The sequence below is a fragment of the Pagrus pagrus genome (assembly GCF_965226575.1).
Source record: "Pagrus pagrus genome assembly, chromosome: 18".
Classification (NCBI taxonomy): Eukaryota; Metazoa; Chordata; class Actinopteri; order Spariformes; family Sparidae; genus Pagrus; species Pagrus pagrus.
The window spans coordinates 21,220,018-21,244,478 of NC_140202.1; the positions used below are offsets into that span (position 1 = coordinate 21,220,018).

The window sequence follows — 24,461 nt, forward strand, 5'->3', positions numbered from 1 at the left end:
ACACTTGCACAAGTATCGTTTATGTGTGTTAAGTTCGGTCTCATTCGCCAACTTCTTTATCCTGGAAGTAGCAATGGGCGACCAACTGAACGTCACTTTGAGTAAACTTGTAGATTTCTCTGGGTTTGAACATTGTTGGAAACATTTGGGATAAAGCACACACTTCACTTCAAGTCTATAACAAAGGTCTAGTCTTTTTCCGACATTTTTATGCAGAATTCTTACATACTTTTATCTTTAACAAGACAAACAGGCCCATCACAAATGAACAAAATCAAAAGGTTGCCTAGTGGTGCATCCTGTAAATGAGTTATTATCAAATGTTAATAAAAACAGGTAGAATTCAAATAGAACAATAATTATAAACTATGAAAGAAAAATATTAACTTCAAAATATGAACCAAAATTAACAATGTGTGCAAAAACTTGAACTGAGACATCTACAGCTCCATCAGAGCCTTGATGTCATCAATGCGAGACGTTTTTCTCTCAGAGTTCGTGGAGCCAAAAGCCTTCTCCACCAGGTCCTGCTTCCCCCTCTGGATCGCCACCATCTTCTCCTCTACCGAGTCTTTCACAATGAACTGTAGCAACAGACAGACACAAAATGAAAATACAGATACAAGCAAAATGTTCCAGTCAGTGATGTCTCCCACGTACCTGCAAGTATGGAGTAAAATGGACAGTATAGAACTTGCTAAGGAAACCTGAATGCCTTTCCACAGACACAAAATGCACTAAGCTTTCGCTGCAGCGCCTAACAACACTACAAACACAACAGTGTTGTAGTTTGCTGACCTTGGTCACGACGACTTTCCTCTTCTGTCCCAAACGGTGGCAGCGGTCAATACACTGCTCCTCAGTAGCAGGATTCCAGGCCTAAAACACACAGTTCATTACAAGTGAAAATGCAATTCAGAAACACTTTGTTATTCAGCATCTCTTTCTGTGTGATCTCATTTTTTTATGATCAAGATTGTGTAGATAATGGCCTTAAAATCAGGAGGTGATCTTTGTTTAATGGCTGTCCACACCAAGAAAGATTACTACGATGATAACGATAATGATAACGGTGTGGGCTTTCACACAGATGAACGATACGTTTCTGTAAACAGTGGCGGCAAGTATGCACTGTGCATTCCAGCTTTGTTGTTACTGCTGTGTGTATAAATAAAGTCCCAGAAGGGCCTGAACTAGTACTTACAGGGTCCATGAGGAAAACACGTGAAGCGGCCGTCAAGTTAAGCCCCACCCCTCCTGCTTTGAGTGACAGAAGCATGATGACAGGACTGTCTGCCTCAGTGCTCTGAAACTCCTCGATGACCCGAGTCCTCTTCTTTTGGCTCATGGTGCCATCCAAGCGCACAAAACTGAAACCATGCTCTCTGGTGAAGAGAAGGACAATTACTGCACTGCTATCAGATCTCTAGACCTCTGAAAAGGCCTTAACCTCCACTCTGAATGCGTGTATTACCTCAGTGGAGTCTCCAGAATGGTGAGGAAGCGTGTAAACTGGGAGACGACCAAACATTTGATGCTGCTATCTTCACATCGCAGCCTGAGCAGGTTTCCCATCAGAGCCTGCACCTGCAGGGACAAAAACAAACATGAAACAACACGGCTATCAGGCGGTAGCATACAGTACCCATTTTCCATTGCTGTCACACTGCTGAAAATGACTTTTTGAATGATTCTGAGACGAGAATTAGGGACAGTCGCAAAAAATACCAGTGTCAGAAGAGCTACTAAATGGGCAACAAGTTATGAAAAATGGCGGTTTGCATTTTTTTTTTAGAAGTCTACAGTGTTTTCACATTATTTTGTCAGTTCTGCAGCCTCAGTAGAGAATATGCAGTGTACCTTCGAGCTTGTCCTCCACTTCTCAGAGTTTGGAGTGTTTTCTTCCTCCACTTCCTCCTGTGGAAACTCCACCAGCTCACTGGTCTTGATCTCACTTCGACAGAGAGGACAGCGCGCCGTTTCCTACGCACAGAGACACAAAAGGAAAAGATGGATCTGTTAATGATCAGCAGCCTTGGGAAACTGAGGTAAAGATTATCCACTGAGAGTAACACATGTACCTGCTCGGTGCTGATAACCTGGGCAATGCAGGGCCGGCAGTAAACATGGGCGCAGTGTGTGATGACGGGTAGACTGACTGAGTCCAGACACACAGAGCACTCTTCATCAGAGCCGCTGGCCAACACCAACCGTAGCTTCTCTATGAGACGCTCCCGCAGTTCTGCAGGCGTCGCTGCAGCACCTATAGACAAAAGATTAATACATTTAAACGTTAAAACGATGACAGAGGAAAGAAACCTTTCCGAAACATGTATAGAGGCCAAAGATGTAGCCACAACTGAGGACACTGATGTCAAATTTGAAGGTTTACAATGACATGACAAGGAGTTTATAGTCCGGGATTACACATATTATACATGCTGGGTTGGCATTACATATTCACCTCCTCACAGTTTCTATGCTCATTAAACAGGGCTGATAAGAAATATGCCTCAATTTTAACTTTGTATTCTCTTATCAGCTGCAAGAAGTGAAGAACTAAAGTTGTTAAGCAAAGACAAGCATGTGACAGGTGATTTTCAACAAATTATGTGTTGTATGTGAATGTATTCTGCCTTTTCCACCAGATCCAGGGTTCAGAAGCTATACTGTACCCAGGTCTGAGAGTGTTTTTGCTAGCAGGTCTGGGTGGCAGCAGTGCTGTCGAAGCCTCATCAGGATGGCCAACACGTCAGCGTAATTCCTCAAGACTGTCCCTTCAGCCATGTACCTACACACACACAAACCGTTAAGACAACTATGTTAATATGGCCTCATCAACTAACTATTTTTGTAACTGATGATTTCCGTCATGTCGTCGATTCATTCAATGCATATGTTCGTAAACAATGACACATACTTGCGGATGGTGTTTCTTCCCTCATTGCGTGCCAGCTCGTACTCCTCTCTCTCCGTCCGACTCAGCTCGACCTGCTCCACACAGACTGTCTTCTCAGGCAGGAACACCAGGGGGCGCCCATTCACCTCACTGGTCTTGGTCCGCCGCAGAGTGATGCACTTCACCAGGGTCTGAAGGTTCCTGCGCACAGTGCCAATTGTAGTATGACATATGCTTGCATGTTGACCACAATTACAACATTTCATCCTACCCTCGCTCAGGATGAGTGTTTATTAGCATATCCAGGTGCCCTTTAAAACAGCAAACAAGTCATAATCATAGGAACACTTTTGAATGTCTTCAGTAGTAATGTTACAACTTGAAGTGTTAACATCGACTATTCTACCATCTAAAATGAAAAAAAGTGTAGGCAGCACAGTCAGCACATTGGAAATCCCCTTCCTCTTTCCGGTTCCTCTCAAATAACCTCCAAGATGCCTCCAAAGGGCCAAGACCGTGGAAGCTCAGAGGGCATGTCAGCCATGGACATGGTCACATTGGCAAGAGTAAGAGTTACAGAAAGCATCCTGAGGTCATGGTTATGCTGGTGTTATCACCACACAATAAACTTCAACAACCTCTAACATCATCTGGGGTACTTTGGTAAGGTGAATATCAGACATTACCGCCATCAACCTTGACGAGGCTTGGACGGTGGTGAGCGAGCAGAGCTATGGCCAGAAGCCTGAAGGATCTGCCCCCCCCCCCAAAAAAAATCTGCTCGTCACTGTTCGCTTACAGCAAATAGCGCCCTCTATTGTATTATTACTACTCTGCAGCAGTGTAACATGATATATCTGCGGGCACTCACTGCACGCCGGCCCTGTCTCCCAGAGTAACAGGTCTCTGGATCACTCTGTTCCACCACTCTTTCACATCGAAGGGCTTCAGACGCAGGAAGGCCAGCAGCATCCACAGGTCCTTCACACTGTTCTGGATTGGCGTACCTGGAGGGATGGACAGTCAGTCTGTTCATGGTGGATTATAATCCTCGAGCCCAAGAATGTTCGTTTATTTATATGTTGGACTATCTATGTGTGTGTTAAGGTTCAGTAATACCTGACAAAATCCAGCGCCGCTGAGCTTTTAATTCGAGCACAGCCTTACTCATCTGCGCATTGGGGTTTCTTATAATGTGTCCTTCATCCAGCACAATCCTCAGCCAATTGATCCCATGGAGCGGACTCTTAGTCTGAAAGGGAAATGAACATATTAACATTTCTCAACTGAAGAGTGACATGAATGAAACATACAGTCCATTAAATGATCAGTGGATCAGCACAGTCTGCACCACCACATTAGCTTTGTCTCCCATTTGAACACATTGGCTCACCTTGCAGCTAAAGTCTGCACTGAGGACGTTGTAGGTGGTGATCACGACATCCTGAGAGGACAGAAACTTCTTGCTCCTGTTGCGAGCTGAGCCGTAATACAGATACACATTTAGCTTCACGTCAGGGCGCACATGCTGCTCAAACTGGTCCTGTGCACACATACAAAAGGACAGAGGAGAAAAACATGACGCATGCTGAATCCAGGAGCTTTCACTTTATCCACCTGTATCATCAAGCGAATTAGCAGGACAGTGCATGTGTTTTGCGGTGTTAGTTGTATTCCTACCAGCCAGTTGCTGAGCACAGACAGCGGGGCGATGATGAGAGTCGTTCTTGCTGATAAGTCTTCTGCACTTTCAATGATAGAGGATTCCACACCTGCGCATTCAAAAAAGTGCATTAACATCTCCAATACCACAACAGCATAAATGAATACAGTAAGTGAAAACAGCAGGTATAAATATACTCAAACTCACTGATTGTTGGAGTGGCTTTCTTGGCAGTTTTCTTCTTTTTTGGGCCTGCATCTGTCGCTGAGCCACCCAGTGCTGCAGCAAAGTCCAGATCCTCCAGCAATACTGGGGCCTCTACACAGGAAGAATAATGATTCAAACAAAATGTTAAAAAAACAATAGTGCCTTCAAGATACACATATTACAGTGCACAAATACAAGAAGATTACTGGTCTTGCACCTTTACTGGGCTTTCGCTTGGTGGCTTTCATCTTTCCTTTGCTCGTACCTGCAAATGGAGAAGTCAGGTAAAACATAAACCACAAAATCTGCGGAACAAGACAAAAGATGCAAACAGCAGGTACAGACATTTAACAGTTAAAAGGTGATATACATAGAGATGACACATCCGATGTCCTTTTTTGTTTCTTTTCTTTACTCTTTGAAAAAGCCTCCTGTGGACTAATGTTGCAAATTATCATCTCTCTATAACTAACTTGTACATCTGGTGCTTGTGCATGGTTGTATATTGCAGCACCAATGTTACTGTTGTGTCCATGTCAAATAAATCAACTAAACTAAAACATGGAGATGAGAATTGGTTCTTACTTACTTTTATCTGGCTTGTCCACAATCTCCACTACATCTGAATCATCAGATATCACCTCCACCTGACGACTGACCCACACAGGACAATATCAGCCCAAGTAAGAAGAAACTTAACTGATTCCAGTGAAGAAATTCAGAGAGACAAAATACAAAAAGCGATGAAGGGAGCTAAATTAATAATACCACTCAATGGCCTCAATCATTGTTACATTTTACAGATCAGGAGTGCACTTGTATAGAAAGACTGATGGGAAAATTAATGGAAATAAGTTCAGATGCGATTCTTTTGCATTTTTTTTTTTCAAATAACACTTACAGGTCTGAGCGTAGAGAACCAGCTGCTGCTGTATCACTCGCTCCTGCACTGGTGCTTCCTGAAACAAAGATGCAACATCACACACACAGGCACAAAGAAAAATAAAGGAAGACTGAGGCATGAGGCAGAAAAAAAACAAACAACGGCAGTTAACTTATGGGAAGTTGTGAATACCTTCCAGTTTGGAGGCCATCTGTGATTTAGTTTTGGCTTTGGTGGGCGAGGCCTGCTCCTCCTGCACACATGTAAACAAACGATTTATAATGGTTGAACGCAAGACACTAAGACATGGTTAGTACAGAAAATTCAAGCACTTCAAGGTACCATAACCAAATATTTCTAGACTCTCAAAGCCCAATCATCACATCTAAAACAGAAAAAATAACAAACAGCTACACTTACACATTTCTCCACGGGAAGAGGCTTTCCTTGGTGAAAGTTGGTGAGGATCAGAGCAATGGTTGTCAGAGTTTTTCCCTGGGAAACACGAACAGGGGCTTTAGCGTTGAATTAGGTCAGCTTAGATCGCAGCAGTGTGAATACCGTTATTGTGGTAAATGTCGTTTCATCTTTTCTTCATTTAATTGGAGATAATCTGACCAAATCACATCACGGGCTAATGTACAAATCAACTTGTAATCCACCAATTAACCTCTTTTTAACTGTAATGATATTACATCACATAAAAGGAACACATTTAGAAAGTGGGTGTGTGTGTTACTCACCAGTCCCATGTCATCTGCCAGTATCCCCCCACGAACTCTCTCTGGTATTTCTTTGGCAGAGAAACAGGTGAGGCTGTTATAGTAAAGCTCGCCTCTCTTCTCCCAGAAGGGTGGCAGCCCCGATTTGTTTTCTCGAGCACACATCCAGGACAGCGCCTGCTTCTGGTGAGGCAGGAGAGGAGTACCAACGGCCTGCAGAGAAAAAGGGCTGCATGTTCACATTAAAGCTGCACTCTGATAGAAATGCACAGCAACTTTCAGACTAAGAGGTGAGAAGCAGTCTCTCCAAAAACTGAGCAAGAAAGAGAAGGGAGGAACGAAGAAGACATGCATAGTTTGTTTCAATTATGTCACAGACATTCAGCTGATGCTATTATCCACAGTCACCTTCAATGTGCCCAATTTTAGATTAAGCCTTAGCAGCATTACAAACGACCAGCAGCAAGGAGTCTTAGCTGAGACAGTTTCATTCTTTTAAAACAGACTTTTGGGCACTGTTTTCAATTAACTGGACATAATAAAGAATCCGTGGTTAAAAACGATAAGAAACATCATGCAATCATTCGTTAATGACCCAAATGCTGACCACAAAGAGATACACACAATGCAGACAGATCAAATAAATACCTTGGCTGCTTCTTTCTCTCCATCTTTACTCTCCATTAAGCCTTCAAAAAGGTTGTCAAATGAATTTCTCAGCTGAAAAGAGAAGACGATGTGTGTAAAAAAAACTGCTGGCTCATGCTTTACGCAAGTCTGTTTCACAATGTTTGGAATAAAACTGCAAATGTAAAGTCATCCCACATAATTTCAGCATAAAAACAACAATGAATTCTTTATGCACTAAAAAGTCTAAACAATAACAGGATTTTGAAAGCTGCAGTTAACTAACAATGATGTGTTTATACATTCAGCTGACTGTAAATATTTTAACTGGCAGTGCTGTTACCCAATTTTACTGTCCACTAAACCGAAATCCAGTTTGCTGTCTACCGTTTGCCTGAATCCATGTAAGTGCATCATTAGTATATTACCTCCTGTGCAGTCAGTGGGATTGTTGAGCCTTTTTTTGACAGCAATGCAAGGACACCTTGATTCATACTATTATAGGTTTTCTGAGTTGCACCTGAAATCAAACACATACACACAAATAAACAGTGACTGTGACTGAAAACTGACTGTTTTTAATGCAACAATGTGAGCTACACGGATAAATATGAGCGCTTTTACATCAGGAGGAAAGTGAGATTCAGACGGTTGAGTGTGTTTGTACCTGTTGTACCTCCGCTTCCACCTGTGTTCAGTTTAAATCCTCGACGTGCCATGAATTCATTCACAGTTGCTTTGCTCTCTTCTTTGCCCCAGAATGACAACATCACTGGCATGGTGAACGAGTTGTTTGTCCCCGAGGGCACCACCCTGAAAAGTATCCGCACAAAATCACACACTGTTTTCTTCCCACTGTAATCATGATGGACTTGAGCTTAGATATCATCTTAAAACCACTGAACGATAAACAGATATTCATTTTTAGCTGTCAATAGCAGCCATTTCTGTCCGTCTGTCTGACAATCTACTCACCCCTCTACTTTAGCCAAATTGTTGTCCATAACATAGGCCATAGCTGCTGCCAGCTCCCGCTTGATGTGACCTACTTGGTTGCCATAAATGTTGGCGACCATCACGGCATTCCTGTCATGTTGATTCTGGGGCTGTCGCACTAAACCGACCATTTCCCCTCGATTTACCTACGAGTGAAACACAGATGAGTTTAAGGTTTGGTCAACCTCCACTAGGTGGTAAATACATTTTCATCAGTGACTCTGATTGATCCTCACCACCCCTGTGTAATATCTAAGGCCGACCACGGTGCCTCTTAGGTGGCCAAAGAGCACGCTGCCATCGGCCTCCGGCTCCTGAGATACCGCAGCTCTGAGGAGCTGTAAGAGAGTCTCTGTAGTGTTCTCATGGGGGTCTGTGAAGAGGTCCACCTCGCCGGACCTGTCCGAACCGAACCTCCACCTGCCGGAAAACATGGCACCTGGAGCACACACAGAAACACATCCACAAACAGGCAGACAGAAGGTCATAGGTATGTTGAAGTAAACATGTACGTACCACTGTGATCCTACCCTCTCACTGAATAGTGCAGAAACAAGTGATGTTGGGGCGGAGTGGCTGAGACAGAGACACCATTCATCCTAATACAAGACACTGAACCATCAACATGATTTTATGTTATTTTAAGGTCAAAAAGTCACATGAGGATGCTTTAAGATAGAGCAGCATCAGCTGATGACACAAGCCATGACCACCTAACCTTTGGGTGGGCAGACTGTAGGAAAAGTTGAAGAAGCTGGTGCATACTTCTTCACATTAGACACATAGTATGAGGTTTACATGCAGAAACTAGCATGAATTTATCCCTACACTGGAACAAAATGTTGTTGAACAGCAAAGCAAGCTGGCCAAATGCCTTACATGTGTTTCCCTACAGGCTTATGAGCTATTCAGTCACAACTGTGGTGCATAACCGCTCAGATAAGGTCGGCTAATGTTAGCTAGTTAATATAACATAAAGAAAACTACATTAACATTAACGCTACTTGGAAGCTAGCTAACCTAACGTTTGGGTTAATAGGGGTTTGAGGCTGTTAGCTGGTCGTGGGCTATTTCTACTATAAATGTACATATAAACAATTACAGAGTGTGTAATTTATCTCTTATAAACAACGTCTTACCTCCTTCTCCTCGGTGGTTGTCGACTTTTCAAAAGAGGACCGTAATTTGGTGCCTCAGCTCCGTTTCTGTTGCTAATGTTTTTAAATCTCGAAGCATCAAGTGACAGTTATAATACAACTTCCGGTAGTAGCCTCCAAAATAAAAGTAAACATATCATGTTAAAGTACTGCCTGAGTAAAAGTCTGAAAGTATCAGACATTAAATGTACTTAAGTATCATTTGTATTGTATGTGTAATGTAATACTCATTTTACAGCTTAATATTTGGCTTGGTTTTAGATGAATATTGTATTTTTGTTTATACTTTTATCTCAATAAAATATGCAGCTGATGAATATCTTTGGATTTTGAATAATAAGCAATCGGAATATGTCAATCAAGAAAACAACAAGAAAAAAAATAAAATACTAAATAATAATAATAATAATAATAATAATAATAATTTGTTGAAGCCTCTATTACTGACTATAAGAAATATTACTATAAGAATATATTTAAATCTGAAATCAAAGCTCCTTTGTTTCCTGTGTTGCGTGCGTGTAACTTCACAGCTCAACGCAGCGCACGCAGGCTGCTTCAGCCCTTTTTTTCGCCACTTGCATTGTGCGCGCCGTGCGTTTCGCCCAATGAGCGCTACGGAAGCCGCGAGGTTCCGATTCGACTACGACGTTCCGCTTCCTCTCCGCCAGCTCCTCCCCGCCCGGGCCGAGCAAGGAGAGCCAGGCTGAGAGTACATTGGGGGGGAAAGTGAAGAGGAATGAAGAGTGTACGATAAAAAGACGATATCTTTTTGTTCCATCTCCCCGGGGAAGTCTGACAAATCTCGGCGCTGAATCTGGGCTGTGACCGGAGAGGACATCAGCCGAGACGGGGCGGAGTTTCGGGAGAGTTTGCCCGGAGTGAGCTTGATACTTTTGCGGTTGACAGCAACCGGTGAGTTTTAAGATTTACTCATTCAACACAGCCAGTGTTAACATAAAAAGTTGCTTATTTGATAATAGCTGACTAACGTTTCCTTGGCACTCAGACTGAGGGACATCTCCCTGCGTAATTGTTGTGGAGACTCTTCTTTCTGGTCTCTTGAGGGGATAAAAATAAAAGTACACCAGGCCAGAGATCCACATCCTAGTGTTAGTGGGATCTATGGTTTGCCCTCCTTTTTAATTTAACCCAAAGTAATGACAGCCTACAGGGACACTGTAGTATTGTAATAACATGTGATGTTAATACAAAACATCTGTAACAACAGCCAGTGGAGAGGCCTTTAAATATCAGAGTAGCACTTTCATAATAAAATGTCATTTTAAAGTCACAGTGTTTTCTGTGCAGCAAAGTACAACATGGATACAGTGTATTGTATGTGTAGCTGCAGTACACACCTGTTTATGAACTAGTGGTGGGTAATATGTCGATATTATATCATTATTGTGATGCGAGACGATATATCATATGAGATTTTGTGTTTTAAAGGCTGTAATACAGTAAAGTGATCCCTTCTACTCGTCTTTACCCACTTCGGCCATTAAACACACACCACTGATGTGTATTTATCAGAAATATCAGTGTTTATATGTTGTAAAAGTACCAGTAATCTTCCCTATAATATTGTCGCAGTATTGATATGGAGATATTTGGTATCCCTGTCCCTATCTATCGCCATATAGCCTAAAAGGCCCGAGTCTAAACATATTGTACAACTTCTTAGTTCATAGTCTTCTTCAGCTAAGAGAAGCAGTGAGCAGAAACGTTTAGAAGCGGTCAGAAAAGTATCGTTATCCTAAAAAATGTACCTTAATTTCATTTGGAGGTGATAATTTGGGTTTTTTCAGGGGGAGTTTGGAGTTATGGCCTCCTGATTTCTAAAATTTCGACCATCAGCATGCATGCAAATGCATCGATATAGGCTGTGACAGTCCAGCCTGTAATCCTGCAGGTACACTGAACCAGTCATTCATACACTGCTAGACCCTGAAGCCAACAGACTTCAACTGTGAGAGCTGAGGCTAGTTTTGTACGTGGTCCAAGCTGGAGAGTCAAGTTTTGACAGCAGCCTGGGCCTTCAGGTTGCCAGGTTGGTGATTTGATTCGTCCAAATGTTGACACAGGCGTGAGGCAGCTGTTTGAATAACAGGATAAGGTGTTCAGTGTGGGTGTGCAGCTGGGCAGTGTGTTTACGCCTCACTCACTAGCAGACCTATAATCAGTGACTGTAGAAGGTAGTGACTGTGTGTGTGTGTGTGTGTGTACTTATAGTACATATTTGTGTGCTTTTATACCTGTATGTTTATGTGGAAGTGAATGAAAGGGGCTAGAGTGTGTGTGAATGTGTGTGTCAGCTTCATCACTCCTTCCAGGAAGTCCTCCGCAGAATTTCCTTTTATAGAAGCCGAATACAAAAGGCTTGCTGTCCACTTCCTGTAAACAGCTCGGCGGCTGTGTTTGCTGCGCTCTGGTTGGCCGGTTGGGTCCTCTGACCCTCTGGTGCTCGGGGAGTTCCAGGATGAGGAAGTGGGCTTCCCCTGATGGCGGTCAGCCACAGGGAATAGAAAGTGTTCAGAAGCAGCGAGAGAGAGGAGAATGAGGAATAGAGACTATAACGGGCAGAGGGATGTGACAGGCTCCGAGGCACAGCGATGGTGAGAAAAGAGAGGTCTGTGGATTGAGAACAGACGGGAGATCTATGTGGACGCCGTCTGGATGTAAAATAGTGTGTGTGGTGAGCAAGCACGCAGGGTTGGAGGGGATAAATTAAGCGTGGAGACAAGGATTTGAAGGGAAAGCACAGCCTGCAGTTGCAAAGGGAACATATCCACATTAATACAGCTGATTACTCAATACATTGATATGTGGAGTAACATTAAAGTCATTGAGAATTGAGAATTATTTGAGTGACTTTTTAAGCAAGACATGTTGTGGTTTCACTTTCATAAACGCCCTTATTACTGTGTTTATTGTTTCAATTAAGTTAAGGCCGCTGGCTTGTTCATACTTTTTCATCCGTCTCTGTTCAAGCAGCGCTCGGACATCCTTCCATCAGCACTGAGTTTGAAAGACAGACTAGAGGACAAGATATTAAGAAGGTAAACGTCGTTTACGGCCTCCTTGTCGCCACACTAGCCTTGTTAGTATCATGTGCATGTGCAGCTCTCAACAGAGATGAGAAAGAAGCGGGATGTCTCACTCCTTAGCAACTTCCATCATCAGCTCCGGTAAAAACAGTGTGTCTTATGTCAGAAGGCTGTCAGTTAAGACTTTTTAAAACAAGTTTTAACATCTTCTGGATGGAGTCTGATCGGCTGCGTTCTACGGACTCGTCTTTCTGCCGTTTTTGTGACGACAAATGTCACACACAGGAAAAAAATACAACAGAAAGGCAAACTTGTCTACTGGCAACGTGAAAGGAGACAATCAACTACTTTTTAGTGGGTATAAACGTTTAAAAAGTCCAACATTTACACACTAATTAGTCTGTAAAAATGGTATAAGTCTATGGGAAAAGTGTGTTTGGGCCAATGTGTACACTTTGGCTTTGGCTTAAAAGGGTAAAACTATCCAAAAAAGTGAAAAAATGAACGCAAGTCTATGTAAAATGAATATATATCTGACTCTCTATTACTCTTGTGACCTCTCAGATATATCTAGTGACCTCTTTCTGTAACTAGCTTTGAGGTTTCTTCTTGCTGAATGACTGGGTCAGGGTTAGCACTGTCTGTTGATTCAATAAAACCATTTTGGCAGTAATAGGGAGTGTTAATTTATACAGAACACTGAAGAGTGTAGCCTCCAGGGCTGATGTGCACCTGCCTGCTCCCCTCAAAACTTTTCTCTGCTGCGCTCAGCAAGCTTGGCTCCGAGCTACATAAAAGATGTTCAAGAGCTCACAATGGAGCCCCTGTTGGCAAGGGGAGTGTGTGTTTTAGAGCAGGGAATGTGTGTGTGAGATGGGGCGTGCAAGAGGAGGAGCCTTGTGTGTGTGTGTGTGTGTGTGTGTCTGTGTGTGTGTCTGTGTGTGTGTCTGTGTGTGTGTGTGTGTGTGTGAGAGAGAGAGAGAGAGACAGGGATGAACAGGAGAGCACGCCCAACCCCTGCAGCCCTGCAGCTATGAAATTCCTACTGAGAGACAACTTGTCTCTGCCTGGCCAGCCAGCACCCAACATTCAGTCCAACACACACACACACACACACACACACACACACACACACTGACTTCGAAAATGCACATTAAGGCTGGACCACTGGGGCTAATTTTATCCTGTCGGGGCAAGAATACACTTGTCCCATCCCAGATCGCTGAGGAATGAGGCAGCCTGCTAAGACCTGCCCAGAGAAGCCTGAAAAGAAGGAAAGAAGAGTAAGGAAACAGTGAGAGCTAAGTCGGCAGATGAGCGCCAGAGAAGGAGCTGCATGCGCTTGCTGGGAATACAACAGTTTTTCATTGTTTACCTGGTCTTCTGTAAGACGCAGAAGAGGCACAAACAGGTGAGTACTTAGCAGCTTCTGTGGAGGAGGCGAAGGGAGTGAAAAGACGTTTGGGGGCGTAAAGAGCGTTAGAGGAGTGTCTCATTCAATGTAGGTGGACTGGCTTGTGTGGTTGTATTTTCATTATGGTGTTTAAGTACTTGTCAGTAGCAGTGATTGCTGGGATCGCTTCGGAAAATATGCAGGGAGATGAAAATATAGCCTTGAGTCGAGTTAGTGCTGATGTGTCTTTAACTTGTAGCCTGGAGTCTTGGTTATAACATGGAACACATCAGCTTGTGTAAAATGGCTTTTTTCGATAACCCCAAAGGCCCAGTGTTGTGTGTGTTGTTTGAAGCATTAAGGAAAGTGTGTGTGGCAAGATATCTTCCCAGGTGGAGCCTAATTTCATTGATTTTGCGGTGTTTCGTGTCACGGCTGAGTCAGACCAGCTGAGCTCTTGCAGATGCAAGCTTCATGTGTGAAAAGGAGGTCACACAGACATATCAACCTGAGCCACGTCTGTTATCCCGGTTTAATACGAGCTGTGTCATCAGCGGTCAGACGCAGGAAGTGAGGAAACCTTTGTTTGCTTCCTGTTTCCTGTCTGTGATGTCACCAAAAAAAGCAGGCTGCAGCTCAAGAGTGGATCGAACTGCTTGCTCTGCAAGACTGAAAGAGGTGCTTTTGTGGTTGAGCGTGCATTTGTGTGTGTCTGTGTGTGTGCGCGTGTGTCTACAATGGCAGTTTTCACCATATTAGGGTAATGGATAACACAGAGAGTGAGGAAGAAGTAGTCAAATCAAGAACCAATACATACATGTGAAAATGCTACACTTAAAATCCAAGTTAAGTGAAAGCACACAAGTACTATGCTGTGATTGATATGTTGTGTGACATTATTAGGTTATTCATACTGATTCATCAATAACTAAGGCCCTGTTCAGACCTGGTATCAACATCAGAAGAAGCCACAATAACAGGCACAATGGATTTCACACTGTCTTTACATGTGGCTCAGTGTAATGTAAATGTTTGGGCTCGCTTAACCTGCCAATGTCAGCAATGTCGTTTGTGAACACCATTGAACTAATAACTGCAACATCTCCACACTCCCCCAGAGTCTAGAGGGCTAAAGTGTCCCCTTGGCTAACAACCCCAAAGACATCTGAACAATGAGGGGACAGTAGCTGCTGCTGGGCAGAAGCTTAGCAGATAGTAAAGAAGCCATTGTTTAATGTGAAACAATCATTGTGTTTTATAAGCTTCTCCTGCACTTACTGAGTACAGTACTTGACTGTTGTCTCTATCACGATTCTGAGGTTTTTTACCCAGACTTCTTCACTCCTCTCCCTTTAACTGAACACTGTCACTGTTACAATACCATTCTCTCTCTCTCTCTCGCTCTCTCTCTCTGTGTCTCTCTGTGTCTCTCTCTCTGTGTCTCTCTGCCTCCTTTCCTTCCTCATTAATTTGTAACACTGAACGAGACTCAACACGTCACTTTGCCCGTTCAGCGCTGCTTCCTGTTCACACTCTCTGTTCCCTTCGCTCCAAAACTCCGTGCCGATCCCCAGATCGTGGCATGGATGGACTAGTTAACTCTGCGTGAGTTTTTCTTGGTTTGTTGTTGTGTTGTTTCTGTCTTTTCATAAGGTAGGCTTGATCTGAACCCTTTTCTCAGGAGCATTTTTAGCTCAAAGCTTTTGCTAGCATTGTGAGAACTAAAAAAAAAAAACAGGAAGAAGGGAACGAGTGATTGAGCATGCAACGGACTTACTGTGCTTCTTGTGCGCCATTGTCACCTCTTCTCGTCCGTGCAGGTGTACGTGTGTGTAGATGTGTGACAGCGGAGTGTGTGAGGACAAGCCCCCCGCCCCCCCTGTCAGGATGAGCAGCCAAGGAGGAGGACCAAAGGACTCACAGTCAGCCAATCACAGCTCTCGGCCACTGCCGTCTGTACCGGAGGAGAGGAAGTCCAGAAACAAGATCATCTCAATGTTTGCCTCAGAGAAAGGTGAGAGGTATCAAGTTTGACACAAAAGACATACATTGCAGGGGTTGATCAGCGCATTGACCCCTTGACCTTTACCTGCAGGAGGCAGGAAGAAGGACCGGGACAAGGACAGGCCTGAGATCTCCTCACCATCTGACTTCGAACACACCATCCATGTGGGCTTTGATGCTGTCACTGGAGAGTTCACTGTGAGTATCTGACCTTAAAGCTGTGCAGTGTGCTCGTTCAGATATGGGACATTTTACAGACTACAGACAGATAAAGAATAATTTCAAGCAAAACTTGTGGATGTCGTCGTATAAAATGCTAAAATGGGTCGCCAAATATGCTTGGACGGCCATAAATGTACAAGCCACCATTCATTTAGCTTAGCATAGAGACTAGAAACGGAGGGAAACAGCTAGCCTGGCTCTTTCCAAAGTTTCACTCATTTACCGTACAGAAATAAAAATCATATCAGAATACTCATCTAACTACAGCAAGCAAGCAAAGTGTATTTACCAAAGGGACTCCAAAATATTATTATAGTTTTACACCTTAATGCTGCTAGGAAACATCTAGTGCTCGGTCTAATCAAAAGAATGATGCAGTCAGTGTAGCATCACAAGCTGCGACATAGATCCAAGAAAGAACCGGTATACCAGGAAACTTATGTGTTAAACTAAATTAGAGAAACGTGTTTGAGAGTAAGTACTAATAATACAGTTTGGCATGACATCAGTTTGTGCTTGATGATCAATAGCTGACGCTATTTGATCATCAAGTCTAACGTGTTTGGCCTGAAACATTCCTCTTTCGTTCTTCACTCTTAACAGAGATCTACTTTGTGTCCAGCAACTTGTTTTAATTTGGTGACGTGTAAAATCTCAACTTAATAAGCACTTGTGCTTTAACTTGGCTAAGTTTGAACGTAGGCAAAGCTGTTGCAACAGACTTCAGATAACTTTTGAGTAACTAACAACCAATATATTTGCAGCTCTAGTTGTGCCAAGAGATTATTACAGTTGTATTAGTGAATCCAGTGAAGGCAACATGAGCTTATGTAAGTGATTCAGAAAACAAATTCACACATGCAGCTTTACTTTTTTATGTATTTTTTTATGTCCAGTAGGCATACGTATTTTAAAAGGGGTGTCACTTATCTCCAAATCCCTGATACGATTAGGTTTTTGATAACAACAACAAAAAAAAAAGATAGGAGAGATAAGATAGAAATTCAGATTGTTACAAAGTCTGGTTCCTCAAATCTCTCCAGAGTGAACCCTCTTGCCCCAAACACATCAATAAAGGATCTCTGAAAAAGAAAATAAACCCAACCACTGCAGTTAACACTTAAGACTTGGCTAGAGGAGCTCCACCTGTGTCGTTTTGGTGCATTCACAGTATCTTCTTTTGTTTCATGGGTCGAGTTTTGTGTGTGTTTCTCACTGTGTATGTGTGTGTTTGTTTGTTCCAGGGCATGCCGGAGCAGTGGGCCCGTCTCCTTCAAACCTCCAACATCAGCAAATCAGAACAGAAGCAGAATCCTCAGGCCGTCCTCGACATCCTCAAGTTCTACGACTCCACCAGTGGAAAACAGAAATACCTCAGTCTTTCCGCCTCAGGTCAGTTTTTCTTTTGCTCAACAGATAATGAAAAATGTGATGTTGCAACTGCACACGCTCACTCCTCTGTCCTTATACTTTATCTCTTACAGATAAAGACTCACAGTCGGTGAGTACTTCCATCCATCACTTCTGCTTTAATAGCATAACATTGAACACATTTGTCGATTTCTGACTGAGATTCTGTTTAATCTGCGTGTGTTTGCTGTTGCAGTCAGGCAAGCAGGGTACAGCGACCTCGACAACAGGTGGCAAGGGTGGAGACGACGATGATGATGACGATACACCGCCTCCAATCGTGGCACCGCGGCCAGAACACACAAAATCAGTGAGTCAACGTAACACGGTTGTGTTTTTGAATACTTGAAAATGCAGGATTTATATATGTTGAACAATATTTACAAAATTAAGAACATGGAATCAGTTGTATAGAGTTGATTTTAGTCTTTTTTTACATCAAAGTAAGTGAATAAACTGCCAAAACTCACAAGCTGCCAAAAGCAATAAGGGCAAGATCACCCAAAGTCAGTATTGCTCAATTTTTCTTTTCCTGTTCTGTGTCAGGTGTACACGAGGTCGGTGATAGACCCAATCCCAGCTCCAGAGGGAGATGCCGCCTCTAAGGCAGCCGACAGACAGAAGAAGAAGGGAGGCAAGATGACCGATGAGGAGATCATGGACAAACTCAGTATGTCTAAACATCGGAAATTACACATCGCAGGCAGAACCACAGCTATTTTAGGCTCCAGTTGAGCTGACTTAACAATTTTTTTCTATGTCTCCTAGGAACTATTGTCAGTATTGGAGATCCTAAGAAGAAATACACTCGCTATGAGAAGATCGGCCAGGGGTGAGTCAGAATTCAGGGCAACAGGAGTCTGTTTAGCCGGTTGCTGTGCCAATAGTTTTAATAGTCGGAAAAACAAACATGGAAAATCAATTTATTTCACCTCCACCATTTTTGTTTCTAACTTTCAGGGCCTCAGGCACAGTTTACACAGCCATAGATGTTTCCACGGGTCAAGAGGTAAGGTTACTTCAACAGTCATCCTGGTTTCCCCTCATTGTGATGTGAAGGTTGGACTGAGCTTAAAAAAATCCCAATTATTAGTAGAAGGGCTGAAGGAGTACCTGTGATTTAAACATTTTTACCTCCTGTGAATGTATCGTTCTTTTTCTTGGCATAATTGATTTCTTTTCAACTAAAAACAACAGATAACTAACTATAAGGTTCTGTTTATTCTTTATTATTTTGTTCATGTCGTAATAGATCAACAATTCTTCTTAAAAGCAGATTTTTTTTAAGTTAGAAAAACTTAACATTCTTAGTTTTAATACATTGACATTACAGTAAAGTGCGGTGCTGCAGAGAAGGATATCCTGTGGCATGCAGTCACGCGGGTGTGTTGCTTCCCTACTTTGAGTAATGGAACAATTTACTTTTGCAATCTGTTTTGTTCAAACATATTATAAACAATATTTAAACCCACAGCTGGACTGTAAGTTTCCTTTTTTTGCTATAAAAGTAACTGGAAGAAGTTGGTCGGTAGGTTGAAGTGGTGATCGTGTTATATTACCGTAATTACAACATTTTAAGGTGAGCCTTTTAGCACGATAGTTGCATAGAAGAATAACTACAGTTTTGGAGAAGAAGTCTTAATAGAGTTATATTTAACAAAACCTGATTTATCTGTGATTTCTCTTGGCAACTTAAATCTTCGGAAAAAACGAGTTCAAAGTATGCTTACAGTATTGACAAGTAGCACTGAAGGTTAGTTAGTTTCTGTACATTGCGTGTATTGGTGGTACTTGATTTACAGGATGTTGTGTTTTCTGCAGGTGGCCATCAAACAGATCAACTTGCAGAAGCAGCCAAAGAAGGAGCTGATCATCAACGAGATCCTGGTCATGAAGGAGCTGAAGAACCCCAACATTGTCAACTTCGTAGATAGGTAACGCCGTCACCGCACTGACAAACACGCACAGTAAACACGCATAGCACCAACTGTGATTTGACTGTGCGCATGTGTATTTCCAGTTTCCTCGTAGGAGACGAGCTTTTCGTGGTGATGGAGTACCTGGCTGGTGGCTCCCTAACCGATGTCGTGACGGAGACGTGCATGGACGAAGCTCAGATCGCCGCCGTCTGCAGGGAGGTAGGATTCTTTTCAGGCAGCCGAACTTACAAAACCTGTCAAAGCACCTGCGTCACACAATCAAGGTCACATGTATCAAATGAACGGCTCAAAACTTCCTTTGTCATTTTATAGAACAATGAAACCTATTTGTACTGCAATGTGACACATAAACCACTTACCTATCAATTTGTCAGAGATAGAAAAGAAGCTTTACAGGCCAAACACTTTCAGGGACATATTTTTTTCTCCTACTTCGAGTTATAGAAGTGAAATCACTTTGTAAACTCTCTGAACTTGGTTAGGAAATTAGTCTTTTCAATGCTTAGGAGCGCTCCAGAGGTGCCCTACCCTGCTAGGATTTGTCAGGACACAGCAGAGACATGTGCACACATACCACAGGAGGAGAGATGTTCATTTATGAAATGTTGTTGAAAGATACCGTTTTGTCGTGTCAACAGGAAGAAGGCAGCTTTGCAAACGTTTTGTGGCTATAAACATTTACGATTTCTGCAGTTAGAAACCAAACCTTGATAGCTGTTACAGCACGTCAGATTTGCATTAATTCTGAGTTACTTACCAAAAAACATATTGCATGTATCCTTTAGATCTAACAAACACGTTGAATGCATCAACTTTATTACATTTTGAAGCCTGCGTTGTTTACATTCAATTATTAGTTTGCGTTCTTCTTTGTCTTCTCTGCCTTTGATGCAACGTTGATGTGTTTATTTGTGCTTTACTGCCATCTGTAGGTCATTAGAGTAGTGTGAGACGATTGTCAGGAATGTGTTTCATATAACGTGAGCGGGTCTCCAATTTGCTAGACTGAAGTCTGAATTGTTCCAGAGTGCTACTAGAGTACCTTTCATTTTTTGTATTTAACAGGACATATCGTTAGTAATTCTTGTTTGTACAATGCTTTAACTTTTGTGGATCCTCACCTTTCTCCCTCTCTGCGTCCAGGTCCTCCAGGCTCTGGAGTTTCTTCATGCCAACCAGGTCATCCACAGAGACATCAAGAGTGACAACGTATTGCTGGGGATGGACGGATCTGTCAAACTTAGTAAGAGAAAGCACCGGCGAAGATGAACGCATGAACGTGGCCGTGAACAAATTGATCTTAACAGACATTTCTTTCTCTCTCTGCAGCTGACTTCGGCTTCTGCGCCCAGATCACTCCAGAGCAGAGCAAACGCAGCACCATGGTGGGGACCCCGTACTGGATGGCTCCAGAGGTGGTGACCAGGAAAGCCTACGGACCCAAAGTGGACATTTGGTCTCTGGGGATCATGGCGATAGAGATGGTGGAGGGAGAGCCTCCGTATCTCAACGAGAACCCTCTCAGGGTGAGTGTGTGGATTTTGATGTTTGTAATAAATCTTCCGCGTGGTGATACGGAAAGAAAACAGAATGAAATTAAAATGCTTCAGGATTATTTTACACTGCTTTTCTCACCATGCTGTTGTGCTCGTCGTAGGCATTGTATTTAATCGCCACCAATGGGACTCCTGAGCTGCAGAGTCCAGAGAAGCTGTCCCCTGTCTTCAGAGCCTTCCTGTCCCGCTGTCTGGAGATGGACGTGGAGAAACGAGGATCAGGCAGAGAACTGCTGCAGGTAGAAGAGGCCACACACTCATACCGAACATTAGGGCTGCTTTCAATACTCAGTTATACTTTTGTGTGTGTGACCAACAGTCCAACACATAAAGATATTAAGATAACTGATGTCCATGTTTTCACTCCTCTTTCACTCTGTCTCTCTGTAGCATCCATTCTTGAAGGTGGCCAAGCCTCTGTCCAGCCTCACCCCGCTCATCCTGGCAGCCAAGGACGCCATGAGGAGCAACCGCTAAATCCCAGTCTCTAAAGACTATAAGTGCTAATGCCATTGACAGCCAGACCAGCCATCATCATCTGCTGGTCTACGTATGACGACCATCAGCGACCTTCTCAAAGATTCACAAAATGCCTCTCCACTCTTTCCAGTGTTTCTGTACTGATGCCAGATGTATCTCCTTTGTGCCTTGTTCTAAAGCTGCACACAGCCATGATGTGTTTTTCTATTTCTTGCAGCCAGAGCACGTGTGTGTTGTTGATGTTGACACTGGTTGCTACAGTATGCATTATCAGGAATGTGTGATCACTGTTGCAAAGGTTCAAGACTCTTCACACACCAAAAGCCATAAAAAACAAATGATCTCATCTCACCTGTAGGAGTTACCTGTTCACAAAGCTGCTGAATGCAGCCTTTACTGAATAAAAGAGGAACTCCTAATGTTGCCACTGATGACATCATATTTAATAAATTAATTGAATTTATATCTCTGCAGTGATTGGTTTATTGCTCTAGACCAGGGGTTCCCAACCTTTTTGAAAACATGGACCAGACATGGGCTATAATTTTTCTGGCAGCCCAGGAGGTGGGCGTGTGTGACCCATACGTGACATGAACAGCAAAATGTTTTCATTGTCATACTTACACTGTTACGTAAATAAAATCAGTTTTGCAACATTTGATGTTAAAGGTAAATTATCTGCCTTGTGATATGTATGTAGGTCACCATTTCCAGGAAAATACATAACAAAACACAATGCAGTACATAAAATCTCTTAGTTCCTGCTGGGTTTTCGCGGCCCCCGTACTGAACAACCCAAGACCCAGTCCATCGGCCAGAGGTTGGGAACTTCCTTCTCTTAATCCGTTACGGACTAAGGAGCTAGTTTTAGCGCCGAATTTCTCTGTGAACTGCTGTTGGACAAAAACATCAGGTCTTAAAGTGTGGACAGACACAGCTCAATGTTCAGTTTCTTCTTTTAACTTGTCCAGTTACGAGGTGCTTTCAGCTTTAGGATGTATTGTGAATAAGGAATATAGGTGATGAGAAATGAGAGATGACGATCAAGAGGATTATCGCTTTGGTGTGTGGAGAGACTGTGACCTTTGCAATTGTTTACTGGTCGTTGTTGCGATGGTTACACATGTGTCAGGGTCCAAAAAGTTGTGAAACTGGCATGGAAAACTAAAATGTGCCAATACTGTGCTGTACTGTGGCCCAGCATTGGACAGTATGATCTTTGTTCGGGGGAAAAAGCCATACAAGTGTCCTTGTTTGACCCTGTATCTCACTGAAAATTAAAACCATTCCAGTCAAAGGAATGGGATTCGAGTTTGTTTTTGTCCATGAAACTTTTTTTTTTAAATAGTAGTAGAGTGTCAAGGTTTTGTAAGTTGAGAGTTTCAGCCCCTGCTGGCAGTTTGGGGTATTACCAGGCACCAAAACACACTATCATTAAAGGTGCAATATGTAAAAATTTGGCCTCCTGTTAAATTCATACTAGGGCAGCCTATATGAGTATAGCTCCTAAATGCTGCTAACTACATTCTGTTTATACATCCACGATTGTAGTTACTGTTAGCTTGTTAGCTCAGTTAGCCATGCAGCTGCCATGTTGGTGTTAACACTAGCACAGGAGTGAGAAAATAGGTTTTTCAGGCCTGCGTCTAGCTGGTGAGCACGCTAACTTCAGTAGATATGTCTGAGACACAATAAATAACATCAAAACTCTTTAATTTTTGAAAGTTATAGACAAAAAATCTAACAAATTGCACCTTTAAAATGAGTCAGACTTCTGCTATCAAACTATGCTATGCAAACTATGCAAACCCATCTGAACACTGATCGGAAAAGAAAAAAGTCACATTTCTATTACTATGATGTTTCTTCTTCTGTTTGTCTTTAGCTGTGCCTTTTGCCTTACTGTCAGCGTGTTGGTGCGAGTGCAGCACAAATACTGTTTGAAATCGTCTGTCTGTATGTGTCGAACTGGAGGAAGACTTCGCATTTTGTTTTGTATATTATGTATTGGTGATGTCCTGTATTTTTTAACAGCTTTGAAAAAGTATGTATATCATTGTTTTATATTTGTAACTAACAAAACAGAAGACAAATATGTGTTTTCAACTTGTCATTGTGAACCAATTCATCCTCAGTTCCCTGAACTTTGCGTTTATGGACTCAAACCATAAAATGTATCGATAAGCCTGAGACACTCAAGCCAGACCTGAGTCAAGCAGTATTTGGGAATTATTGTTTGTTTTAACCTGCTTGGAGTACCACATGTGATTGGTTTACACCTATTTTTTCTATAAGTTTAGACAATCACTGGAAAGCATTTAAAAATGCTTATTAAATGTGCCTTTTTAAAACGTATGGTACTCAACAGGTTGACACAAACACTGAGTACTTGCATATAATATTAACAGGCCGGAAGACACAGTTGTGTGGCTTTTGACCAGAACACACATTCCAGTTTTACATGTAATATGAGTTATTGCAGACTTTAAAATGAATGTGTTATGTTCATCATGAAACCCACAACTTCTGGTGTTGAATACAATCCATACAGTTTGTAAATTATTATTAAACGTGGACCTAAATAGGCTTGTGTCTGGTTTATTAAAGGGCGTGAGGGGTGAAAGCCAGCTACAAAGCTAAAAATGACAATGTCAAACAACTTCAAAGAGACAGAAAATAGTCAGAGACCACAAAGCAAATTAAAATGAATTCAAAATGACTACAAGAGTTGAAAAATAACCACAAGCAGAAGACAAAGAAACAAAATAACCTAAGAGATGCAAGACGACTTCCAAGAAAATGATTACACACACAGACAAAATGACATAAAGAAACACAAGACAACTTAGAGGCAAAATGAATCTGACGATCCAAAATGACCATGAAGAGACAAAAAACTACTTTGAAGAGATGCAAAACAATTTCAGGGTGACAAAAACAACCATCAGGAGACATAAAAAAAGCACAAAGAGACTCAAAACAACTTCAAAGAGATGCAAAACGACAGCTGAGACACAAAACATGACTTCAAAGAGACTCAAAATGACACCAAAGAGATATAAAAACAGCTTCAAAGAGATATAAAACAATTTCAAAGCGATATAAAACAATTTCAAAGTGACTTCAGAGACACAAAAACAATGACACAGATGCAAAATCGCTACAAAATGATGCAAAATGGCACCAAAGTGATGTTAAACAACTTAAAATAGACAAAATGAGATTCAAAACGACCACAAAAAGATGAAAAAC

The 24,461-nt window shown here is 42.3% G+C and overlaps 2 protein-coding genes across 6 annotated transcripts; one reads left to right on the forward strand and one right to left on the reverse strand.

The window, feature by feature from the left end:
• Positions 1-182: 182 nt before the first annotated feature.
• Positions 183-9,249, reverse strand: LOC311274514 (helicase-like transcription factor). Of its 2 annotated transcripts, none has more exons than XM_084382243.1 (25): positions 9,137-9,249; positions 8,234-8,436; positions 7,977-8,143; positions 7,669-7,814; positions 7,430-7,521; positions 7,023-7,094; positions 6,396-6,587; positions 6,073-6,147; positions 5,845-5,905; positions 5,671-5,728; positions 5,359-5,423; positions 4,987-5,034; positions 4,770-4,880; positions 4,580-4,671; positions 4,293-4,442; positions 4,019-4,151; positions 3,771-3,906; positions 2,921-3,100; positions 2,676-2,791; positions 2,082-2,263; positions 1,861-1,983; positions 1,475-1,587; positions 1,205-1,385; positions 799-879; positions 183-584 (listed from the first exon to the last, which is right to left on the reverse strand). In XM_084382243.1, the coding sequence occupies exons 2-25, from the start codon at positions 8,429-8,431 to the stop codon at positions 441-443; spliced, it is 2,916 nt and encodes a 971-aa protein (XP_084238369.1). In that variant the 5' UTR covers positions 8,432-8,436; positions 9,137-9,249; the 3' UTR covers positions 183-440. The 2 variants fall into 2 exon arrangements, with proteins under 2 accessions (XP_084238369.1, XP_084238370.1); XM_084382244.1 differs by lacking the exon at positions 9,137-9,249 and adding an exon at positions 8,514-8,601.
• A 569-nt stretch (positions 9,250-9,818) lies between these two features.
• LOC311273820 (serine/threonine-protein kinase PAK 2-like) lies at positions 9,819-23,795 on the forward strand. 4 transcript variants are annotated; one of them, XM_084381067.1, is made up of 15 exons: positions 9,819-10,069; positions 15,418-15,611; positions 15,693-15,799; positions 17,068-17,215; positions 17,308-17,324; positions 17,430-17,543; positions 17,780-17,903; positions 18,002-18,065; positions 18,194-18,242; positions 19,055-19,167; positions 19,254-19,371; positions 20,317-20,416; positions 20,503-20,699; positions 20,831-20,968; positions 21,120-23,795. In XM_084381067.1, the coding sequence occupies exons 2-15, from the start codon at positions 15,434-15,436 to the stop codon at positions 21,204-21,206; spliced, it is 1,554 nt and encodes a 517-aa protein (XP_084237193.1). In that variant the 5' UTR covers positions 9,819-10,069; positions 15,418-15,433; the 3' UTR covers positions 21,207-23,795. The 4 variants fall into 4 exon arrangements, with proteins under 4 accessions (XP_084237193.1, XP_084237194.1, XP_084237196.1 ...); XM_084381068.1 differs by lacking the exon at positions 9,819-10,069 and adding an exon at positions 12,104-12,216; XM_084381070.1 differs by lacking the exon at positions 9,819-10,069 and adding an exon at positions 13,343-13,615.
• Positions 23,796-24,461: the final 666 nt, after the last annotated feature.

Excerpts from the sequence above, each read along its gene's own strand:
- LOC311274514 (XM_084382243.1), bottom strand. The coding sequence starts at position 8,431 with ATGTTTTCCGGCAGGTGGAGGTTCGGTTCGGACAGGTCCGGCGAGGTG. Across the intron at positions 5,035-5,358 it reads TGTGGACAAGCCAGATAAAA|GTACGAGCAAAGGAAAGATG; the intron begins GTAAGTAAGAAC and ends CTCCATTTGCAG. Across the intron at positions 1,386-1,474 it reads ATTCTGGAGACTCCACTGAG|AGAGCATGGTTTCAGTTTTG; the intron begins GTAATACACGCA and ends TCTCTTCACCAG.
- LOC311273820 (XM_084381067.1), top strand. The coding sequence starts at position 15,434 with ATGTGTGACAGCGGAGTGTGTGAGGACAAGCCCCCCGCCCCCCCTGTC. Across the intron at positions 15,612-15,692 it reads AATGTTTGCCTCAGAGAAAG|GAGGCAGGAAGAAGGACCGG; the intron begins GTGAGAGGTATC and ends CTTTACCTGCAG. Across the intron at positions 18,066-18,193 it reads TATGAGAAGATCGGCCAGGG|GGCCTCAGGCACAGTTTACA; the intron begins GTGAGTCAGAAT and ends TCTAACTTTCAG.